General features: G+C 39.8%; 1 protein-coding gene across 1 annotated transcript; it reads left to right on the top strand.

The window, feature by feature from the left end:
* The first annotated feature begins 1,819 nt into the window (after positions 1-1,819).
* C9H9orf153 (chromosome 9 C9orf153 homolog) lies at positions 1,820-6,649 on the top strand. Its single transcript, XM_049895008.1, has 3 exons — positions 1,820-1,885; positions 2,909-3,087; positions 6,480-6,649. The coding sequence occupies exons 1-3, from the start codon at positions 1,820-1,822 to the stop codon at positions 6,523-6,525; spliced, it is 291 nt and encodes a 96-aa protein (XP_049750965.1). The 3' UTR covers positions 6,526-6,649.
* The last annotated feature ends 3,941 nt before the right edge of the window (positions 6,650-10,590 follow it).

The raw sequence follows: 10,590 nt of genomic DNA, 5'->3' as shown, positions 1-10,590 counted from the left end.
AGCTGCAGTCGAGAAATCAAAAGATGCATTGCGCTGGGGAAAACTGCTGCAAGAGACCTCTTTAAAGTGTTAAAAAGCAAAGATGTCACATGTCACCTTGAAGACTAAGGTGGCCCCTGACCCAAGCCATCGTGTTTTCAACTGCCTCATATGCATGTGAAAGCTGGATAATGAATAAGGAAGATCGAAGAATTGACGCCTTTGAATTATGGTGTTGGTGAAGAATATTGAATATACCATGGACTGCCAAAAGAATGAACAAAACTGTCTTGGAAGAAGTACAGTCAGAATGCTCCTTAGAAGCAAGGATGGTGAGACTTTGTCTCACATACTTTGGACATATTAGCAGGATGGATCAGTCCCTGGAGAAGGACATCATGCTTGGTAAAGTGAGGGTCATCGAAAAAGGAGGAAGACCCTCAATGAGACAGACTGACAGAGTGGCTGCAACAATGAGCTCAAGCATAACAACGATTGTGAGAATGGTGCGGGACCAGGCAGTGTTTTGTTCTATTGTACATAGGGTAGCTGTGAGTTAGAACCAACTAGATGGCACCTAACAACAACTTATATCCATTTAGCCCTGGTGGTGCAGTAGCTAAGAGCTTGGCTGCTAACCAAAAAGGTTGACAGTTTGAATCCACCAGCTGCTCCTTGGAAACTCTATGGGACAGTTCTACTCTGTCCTATTGTGTTGCTATTTTTAATATTTTATTTATTTAATGGTTACTTAATGCTATTGTTGCAGGATTGTCTATGCTATAGTAGTTACTGTAAGACAAACAAACCCAAACCTGTAGCCTTTTTCATTTGAATAGAAAAGCATTTATCCTGAGTATGGAGGTAGGTGAATTTTTCTTTACATGAAGTGCAAGTTAATCAATATATGTAAGACAAAATATTAAAAATAGTCTTTATAGGATCTTTGAACTAGTGTTAAATCCTGGGCACACATATTGTGTAAGAATATGGAGTGTTTCAGAGAAAATACTAATAACTTGATGGACCTAAAGTGGGAAAAAAAAAAATGGATAAAGAAAAACGGTATAAAATTCAAAAAGTGTCCAACTCACAAAGCTCCGAAGATTTAAAAAGTATTACTCCCACTCTGTATTGTATCTGACTTTTTTTTTTAATGATTTTTATTGTAGTTTAAGTGAAAGTTTACAAGTCAGGTCAGTCTTTCACAAAAAAATTTATATACACCTTTCTACATACTCCCAATTACTCTCCCTCTAATGAGACAGCCCGCTTTCTCCCTCCGCTCTCTCTTTTCGTGTCCATTTAGCCAGTTTCTAACCCCTTCTACCTTCTCATCTCCCATCCAGGCGGGAGATGCCAACATAGTCTCAAGTGTCCACCTGATCCAAGAAGCTCACTCCTCGCCAGCATCCCTCTCCAAACCCATTGTCCAGTCCAATCCATGTCTGAAGAGTTGGGTTCGGGAATGGCTCCTGTCCTGGGCCAGCAGAAGGTCTGGGGGCCATGACCACCTGGGTCCTTCTAGTCTCAGTCAGACCATTAAGTCTGGTCTTTTTATGAGAATTTGGGGTCTGTATCCCACTGCTCTCCTGCTCCCTCAAGGGTTCTGTGTTGTGTTTCCTGTCAGGGCAGTCATCGGTTGTAGCTGGGTACCATCTAGTTCTTCTGGTCTCAGGCTGATGTAGTCTCTGGTTCATGTGGCCCTTTCTGTCTCTTGGGTGTATCTGACTTTTTGATCATTCATCTTGTCTTTCTTTATATATATGTGTGTGTGTATATATATATATATATATATATTCTTTTTTTTTAAGGACCTAGACAATAAAATCCCAGCACAATGCCCCTCATTGAAGATATCAATCCAACTACAGACAGCATGGAAGAAGTATCTCCCAAATGTTCGGTATGTACTTAAAATTCTGTAATAGCGTACAAAGGAAGATTTATATTAAAACACTTTTTGTAAAAACAACATACCATAGGGAGCCATAGGGAACACCAAAATCTCACTTCAGTGACAACATTTTTTGTCACAGCCAGGTTCCGCTTCCAAGGACAGGTGAGCATGAGTGGGAAGGTGTTTTCCTGATAATCGAATGGGTTTTCACAAGGCACTCACCTACTCTGGTCCACTCTCCATTTGGTGTTCTTGCAAAAAAGCTGACTAGGAGTAAAGGGAAATTCTACTTTGGGCTAAATGACCCAAATTTTGGCTCTAACCTGAGACTTTGACCTGTTTGTCCTTCCAATGTAATGGCCTAAGAAGTCTTTTAGGAATAATAGGATTAGTTGGCTGGATGCTCTAGGGAAGATTTTATTCCTTCAATACAGAATTTTAGACATAGACTGCATCTCAGAGGGATCATTTATTGTTTTTTTCTGCCAACGACTATCATCGCACCCCACACACTCCACAAATCTAACCGTCTGCTTTGGTAGAATATTGCAGTGAATAATGATTACAGCTTTCTCTTGCACTGCATTCTGGAACATTCTGAGCTCTGATGAATGAAGCTTTGATCTAGATTCCCCGGCTCCCATTCTCCCTTAAAAGAAATGCAGCATCTCTCAAAACAAGTACGTCACAACCGCCACAGCTGTCTTCTGTCCATGGTAACCCACAGAATTTAAGATCTTAAAGATTTTACAGTACAGGTCTAACTGGCTCATTTTGTAAAGAAAGGTTTAAGGGACACGTCTGAGTAATAAGCCTTTTTTGTAAATAAGTCTGAGATTTGACCCTAGAATTTTTGACTGTCTCTTCTCTCCTGCATTGCCACTATTGACTTGGTTGATTGTCAGGCAAAAATACCTTCCCAACACAAATGCTTCTGTTTTCATACCTGCATCGCTCCAGAGTCTGGGATTCTGCCAGACTATTACATTCTCACCCAACTGAAGACTTTCATTTTTTTTATCCCTGCAGCTGCCTGAATTGTACGCATTTGTTGAGGATTTTAAAAAAGAGAGTAAGAAATGTAATATTGAAAAAACTCACAATATGTCTCTTAGTGACGCACAGAAAATGCTTAGTCAAAGCTTGCATGGCATGTCATTCATAAGCGGAACTGGCCTGAGAAGAGGAGACCCCCAACCTGTTCTTACGTGCACATTGGTTAAAAAAGAGAGCTGGGACAGGCCCAAATCAATGACTGACCTCCTCCACCACAGCCTCCTGTCGGGCTCCCTCTCTGCGGTGCACAAACTCCACAGGTCCCAAGACAGGCTGGCTCAGAGTGGAATCCCTCCGCCCATGCACACCTTCCCTTATGAGATTCTCCTGGATTACAACAACTCGTTGAACACAGCTGCCGTAAAGAAGAAAGTTCAGAACACCTTGGTGTTATGCAAGCTGGCCATTTCCAAGATCTCTGTCCCAGAAAAGTTTATCGCTGAAGAGAAAGTTCCTACCTACTTCTTAATTAATCCAGGTAATCTAAACAGATGGGGCCCCATGGGAGAAAATTAAGGGAGATCGTAATGCAAAACAAACACACAAAACCAAACCTGTTGCCCTGGAGTCGATTCCGACTCTTAACGACCCTATAGGACAGAATAGGACTGCCCTATAGTGTTTCCAAGGAGCAGCTGGTGGGTTCCAGCTGCTGACCTTTTGGCAGCAGCAACAAGGGTAAACTCCCTCTTACCCATAAAGGGCCAAAGGCCACACAAAGTTAAAGTACGTAAAATACACGGCCTCTGGCTATGACACTGAGTTTTTTGTTTTTTAAAACTTTTATTGTGCTTTATTTATTTTTTTTAAGTGAAAGTTTGCAAATCAAGTCAGCCTCTCACTCAAAAACCCGTATACACCTTGCTACACACTCCCAATTACTCTCCCCCTTTAATGAGACAGCCCGCTCTCTCCCTTCACTCTCTCTTTTCATGTCCATTTCGCCAGCTTCTAACCCCCTCCACCCTCTCATCTCCCCTCCAGCCAGGAGATGCCAACATAGTCTCAAGTGTCCACCTGATCCAAGAAGCTCACTCCTCACCAGCATCCCTCTCCAACCCATTGTCCAGTCCAATCCATGTCTGAAGAGTTGGCTTTGGGAATGGTTCCTGTCCTGGGCCAACAGAAGGTCTGGGGGCCATGACCACTGGGGTCCTTTCAGTCTCCAGTCAGACCATTAAGTCTGGTCTTATGAGAATTTGGGGTCTGCATCCCACTGCTCTCCTGCTCCCTCAGGAGTTCTCTGTCATGTTCCCTGTCAGGGCAGTCATCAATTGTAGCCGGGCACCATCTAGTTCTTCTGGTCTCAGGATGATGTAGTCTCTGGTTCATGTGGCCCTTTCTGTCTCTTGGGCTCATAATTGCCTTGTGTCCTTGGTGTTCTTCATTCTCCTTTGATCCAGGTGGGTTGAGACCAATTTGTTTCTGCTTTTTTAATAGTAAATCAATTTTTTTATTGTTATAAAAATACATATAACACATTTGCCAATTCAACATTTTTCAGGAGTACAACTTAATGATATCAATAACATTAATCATTTAACCACAAAATGTACCTTGACTTCTTGAGCAGAAAAAGTCAAATATTGACCCTTCGGGATCTTGCAATTCTGGGGTTGTGGCTGCTGCAGCATGTCAAGTGGAGAACTGAGATTTAATAATTCCAGAGTTCGATCTCAGGTTCATTCCTGAAAGGTGTGTTATTTAGACATGGGATTTAAATCCTCCCTTATAAAAGGAGGAGCCCTGGTGGCACAGTGGTTAAGAGCTACTACTGCTAACCCAAAGGTCAGCAGTTCGAATCACCAGCCACTCCTTGGAAACCTACCGGCAGTTCTACTCTGTCCTGCAGGGTCGCTCTGAGTCAGGACTGACTCCATAGCAATGGATTTTTTTTTTTTTTTTTTTAATAAAAGAAGCCATTTGAGCTTGGACTCTCAAGCACCCGTGACTATTCGTTTCTAAAGTTCATCAAGCATTTGCTGAATCTTTTATGAAGTATCTGACTTTATTACAATTGAGATTTTTCCTGAATCCCTTTTACCCTTTCTTTGTTGTTACACTTCTACAACAGGGCTTTAAATAGAGGCCACAATCAACAGGGGTAAACTCTCTCTTAAACATAAAAGGCCAAAGACCATACAGAGAAAGTTCAAGTATATAAAATACATGGCCTCTGGCTATGATGTTGAGTTTCTTGCTTTTTAAATAGTAAATCAGTCTATTTTTCTTTTTTTTATTGTTCTATATACATATATAACACAACATTGACCATTTCACCATTTTTCAGGTGTGCAGCTTAACTAAGTCATATTTTGGTTTAGCTTAACTAAGTCATATCAATTACCTTAGTCCCTGTTGTACAACCACCACCAACATGATGCTGAGTTTTAATGAGAAGGGAGTGTTGTATTCCTCAGTGTCTCCATTTTCCTCACGTAATTTGAGGGTGGTAATATTTTGTCATGAGCCCTGGTTGCACAGTGGTTAAGCACTTGGCTGCTAACCAAAAGGTTTGCAGTTCAAACCCACCAGCTGCTCCACGGGAGAAAGCCGTGGCAGTCTGCTTCTGTATTCACAGCCTTGGAAACCCTATGCGGCAGTTCTACTGTGTCTTATAGGGTTGCTACGGGTTAGAATTGACTTGATGGCAATGGTTAATATTTTGTCATTCTATGTAACTATAAAAATAGATTAAATCAATGATACAAAATATTTGAGTTCTTCTGAAGTAGGTTCTTGAGACAGTACAGGAAATATTTGACACCACTATTTTTATATTCCATGTAACGAGAGAGACAGAAGGAACAAATATAAAGTAATAGTTTGGCCACTTGGAACATACTTGGTCCAAGGAGCAGGACCAGCTCAAGAGTCTGCTCTGCTCATTAATCCCCTTATACTCCTGTGCTCGTCTGGTGGGCTTTTGGATTCCTAGCTTTATACTCAAGCCCTGCCTTGTTTTTTTGGCTTTCCTTTTTTGAGGTTTATAATTTATTTAGACAATGAAGGAATTTAAGGGAAAGGCAAGGGAAGTAGCTACTGAGTAGGGGAATATACAGTGTGTCTTGACTTGATTTTCCTTAGCTCATTGGCTTCTTCAGAGAATTGCAACTAAGAGTGACCCTCCAAGAGCAGAAAAAACAGACAAATTCGAGCTAAGCCACTGCCCTTATATAATCAGGCCTTATATCTTGGAAGAAATGACACTAACAACACTTTTCTCCTCTCCATTGACCTCAGGGCTCTGCTGGTCTCTCCACATTCCATTAGTATCCAAGCACCAAAGAGTCCCTCTCTCTACCAGCCTTCACCCTGTAGGCTAGGTTAGCCAGACCCACCCAATTTCAGATTTGAGGGGAGGGGTAGACGAAACGAACACCCTAAGTTCCCCCGTAGTTTATAAAGCTCCAGATGCAGCTTCCTGCCAGAAGAGAGGAGATTCCATTTCATCAGAGGTTTATTGTGTTCATGAAGCATCTCTGAGTACCTGAAGGTTAAATAACAACACCAAGTGATTTTTCTAAAATGTGATTCTTTTCAGAAAAACAATTCATGGATCTAAAGGATCTGGAGTGGAGATATTATAAGGGGATTGTGAAATGGACACACACGACTTCAGATTCATTCATAAACATAAAACACAACAAGGAGGTGAGATTTGTAGCGAGCCAGCAAATGCCTGATGATATTTCCCCCCCTCTAGTGAGTAAGTCTTGGTTCATTTTCCCTCAGGATGATGGTTATGGGAAGTAACTTGTTCTTGTTAAATGGAATATGTAGTTCATTAAATATCTTGGACACAGATTTTTATTTTTAAGAACAGTGAATTTATACATAAGAAGAACTGAGCCTATACAATCTGTGTGTTCAATCCAAAATTGAACTATTAGTATAGAGTTTAAGAAAAAAAATCCAAACTGATCTGCTTGATATAAGACCTGGTTTGGACTTGTGAAACCCATTTGGATCAGGGTTGAGGCAAAACGGATCATGTAAAAAGAAAGCGTACATATGAAGGAAAACTCCCAAAAAGGAATATCTTTTTAGAAAGTTTAAGTGTATCATTATCTTAACAACAGTCAATAAGTTTAACAAATAGAAAAATTAAGGCTTGAGGATATAGAGATCAATCCGAGAACTTCAAAATACTATGCTAACTTCGCAAAGACAGGTGGGAAATTGCAACCATGAAACAAGAACAGAAGGTTTGAAAAAGAACACAGTGGATCTCTTGGAAGTAAAAAATAGAGTTGTAAAATAAAATAAAATAATAATAATCCTCAATAAATGATCTCAGTTGTTTACTGGATGCAGCTAAATAGACAGAAGTAATGAGTTTGATGATTACACTGAGAGAGAAGCTTCTGGATCATAGCACAAAATCAAAGAGACGTTAAGGGTAATGGAGGGTAGCATGAGTTCAGAAATATATCCGACGAAAGTTTCAGGAGAAAACAGGGAGAATGAAGCAGAGAAAATGTTTAAAAATAAAATGGCTAATAATTTCTTCAGAAATGAAGATACACATGAGACCTTGGATTGAAGTTTTCACTGAACGATCAGCAAGAAATTTTTAAAAATCAATACCTAGTAGCAATGTAGCAAAACTGCAGACCATTAAGCAAGAAAGGAGAACAACCTACAAGACAGAGAAGACGGATTCCATACAAAGAAATGTCAATCAAATTGGCAGCGGAACTTTTATTAACAATAGATATCAGAAGGCATAGTGTCATAGACTCAAAATGCTGAAGGAAACAACTGTCAACCTGGAATTCCGTAACCAGTGAAACTCTCTTTTAAGAACAGGGGTAAAATAAATATTTTTTAAAACATGTAAGAGCAAAAAAAAAAAAAAAAACTTTAATACCCATAATCCCTTACTGAGAAAACTGCTATCATCTACTTCAGCAAGACCTCAGAAAGAGCAAGAACAACAGTGAGCAATGAAATTATCAATAATATGTGTGTGCATGCATTACTGTTTCTGGATTCTGTTTCCTAAAATTCCATTTAGAAAATTTTCCTCTACATTTATGAGTGAAATTATTCTCAAGCTTCTATTTTTGCATTATTATTATTACTACTTTTTTTTTTTTATCAGTTCCTGGCATTTAAAGTTAAACTGGCTACAGGATGGTGGGTATCTTCAGGAACTCATCCTGTCTGGAAATGGGCACAGGAAGGTTAATGGGCGCTGATAATGTCCTGTTGTCTAGCTGTATGCACAGGCGTGTTCAGTATGTGAAAATTTCTCAGGCTATACACTCACAACTGTCAACTTTTCTTTGTTCATGTTATACTTTACTAAAAACGTTTTTAAGGTCATGCTAGCTTCACAAAATGAACTGGGAAGTTTTTCATCTTTTTAATGCAGTCTCAGATATTTAGATCATGCTATAAATATTTAGTCTTCCAAATCGAGCTATAACTCAGCTTATAACGCCATCTGGTCCTCTGTACACTCATGTTCATTGCAGCGTTATTTACAGTTGCCAAAAGGTGGGAACAACCCAAGTGTCCATCAAGAGATGAATGGGCAGACAAAATGTGACGTACACATACAATGGAATATTACTCAGCCATAAAGAGAAATGAAGCTCTGATACGTACTATGGCATGGATAAACCATGAAAACGTTACGCTGAGTGAAATAAGACTGAAACAAAAAGACAAACATTGTATGACCCCACAGAGACACAAAGTAGATTAGAGATTACCATGGGTTTGGGAGATGGGAAATAGGAAGGTATTCCTTAATAGGTACAGAGTTTCTGTTTAGGGTGATGAAAAGTTTGGAAATAAATAGTAGTGATGGTTGCAAAAAAAAAAGAAATCTAGTTCTGATACCTTCTTTTCCCAATTTTTTATTATAAAAATGTCCAAACGTTCATAAAATAAACCAGATTGTATAAGGAATATGCATATACACTCATCATCCAGAATCAACAGTTATTAAGATTTCGCTGGTGTCTTTTACTGTTATTGTGTCTGCTGTGTCTGCCGAAGTAATTTAAAGCAAACCCTACACCGCGTGTCTAAGATGCTACTTTTATATGCTTTGGTGTGCATCTCAGAAAAATATAGACATTTTCGTTCATAGCCATGATTCCATTATTATAGCAAGAAAAATTCACAATTCGTTGGTATCATCTACTTATCCATATTCAAAATTCCCTTGTTGTCTCAAAGCTTTTTCCAACTGACTCATTTAAACTAGGATCCAAGCAAGGTCTAACGACTGCATCTGGTTGTTAGGTCTTTTAAAGTTCTTTCTAACCTAAGGCAACCCCTCACTTTTTCATGAAATCGACTTATTGAAAACATGAGTCCGTTGTCTTGTAGAAGGTCCCATCTTGTAGATTTGTATGAGCTCATGATGTCATTTAACTTATTCCTTTACCACTTATATCAAACAAAAATCCAGTTGCCATCAAGTTGATTCTGACTCATGGCGGCCCCTCGTGTGCCGAGTAAGACCTCCACAGGGATTTCAGAAGCAAATCACCAGGCCTTTTTTCCGAGGCACCTCTGGGTGGGTTTGAACTGCCAACCTTTCAGTTAGTAGTTGTGTGCTTACTGTATTTTTACACAAATAACTGACACATTCTTTGTTGGTTTGCCAACTGCACCCCCCCCACCAACAAGGTATTTTCGTAATTAACACAGCATGCTTAAGAAAATACCTTGTGAGGGGAGGCCTAGGTTGGCAAACAAAAGTAGAACTGGAGTTATTTGTGTAAAAACTTGGTAACTGTTTGCACTACCCAGGGGTTCCCTATCACCCATATTTCCTGTAAATTGGATGTTTGCTAAAGGCTTGATTAGAATCAGACTCTTTTTGGAAAGAATACTTCATGAGGTAGTGCTGTGTACTTCATATTGCTTCACATGAGAAGGCAAAAAATACCTGGTTGTCCCTCTTTTAGTGATGCTAGTAGATTCAGCTGGTAACAGCCTGAAGCCTCTGTTTTATAAAGTTCCCCATCAACCTTCCATCTAATGGCTTCCATCCACTGATGATACAGTGGGTGGGTCTAAGATAGCTCCCAGTGACCCCCAACTCCTGGTATTCACATCCTTATGTGATCCGCTCCCCTTGAGTCTAGGCTGGAATTATGATGCACTTCTAGTGAGCAGAGTGCAGCAGAGATGACAGGATGTCACTTCAAGATTAATGTGTTAAGCAACCAACTCAAGAACTTAGAAAAAGAATAGCAGAATAAGCCAACATAAGGTAGAGAAAGGAAATACAGTAAGAACAGAAAGTAATGAAATAAAAAACATAGAATGGAGAGTATCAACAAAGTCAGGTGCTGGGTTTTGAAACCTTGGTAAAGCACAAATAAATAACATCAGGAATAAAATGAACAAACAAACAAAAAAAAACCCCAAACCAGTTGCCGTTGAGTCAGTCCTGATTCATGGCGATCCCATGTGTGTCAGAGCAGAACTGTGCTCCAACAGGTTGTCAATGGCTGTTTTTTTTGAGAAGCAGATCACCAGGACTGTCTTCTGAGGCACTGCCCCATGGGACTGAACTGCCAAGTTTTTGGTTAGCAGCCAAGTGCTTAACTGCTTGTACCACCCAGGATAAAAAAAAGGACATGACGATAGCTGCTGCAGAGAGTAAAAAAATTAACACAAGGACA

This window comes from Elephas maximus, chromosome 9 (assembly GCF_024166365.1).
Source record: "Elephas maximus indicus isolate mEleMax1 chromosome 9, mEleMax1 primary haplotype, whole genome shotgun sequence".
In the NCBI taxonomy this organism is placed as follows: domain Eukaryota; kingdom Metazoa; phylum Chordata; class Mammalia; order Proboscidea; family Elephantidae; genus Elephas; species Elephas maximus.
The sequence above is the reverse complement of the archived record's forward strand: the minus strand, read 5'-3'. Positions and strand labels throughout refer to the sequence as shown.

What these genes read in the sequence shown, in the direction of transcription:
- C9H9orf153 (XM_049895008.1), top strand. Translation starts at nt 1,820, where the DNA reads ATGCCCCTCATTGAAGATATCAATCCAACTACAGACAGCATGGAAGAA. An exon ending in AAGTATCTCCCAAATGTTCG is followed by an intron (nt 1,886 to 2,908) that starts GTATGTACTTAA and finishes TTATCCCTGCAG; the next exon opens with CTGCCTGAATTGTACGCATT. An exon ending in GACCCCCAACCTGTTCTTAC is followed by an intron (nt 3,088 to 6,479) that starts GTGCACATTGGT and finishes GATTCTTTTCAG; the next exon opens with AAAAACAATTCATGGATCTA.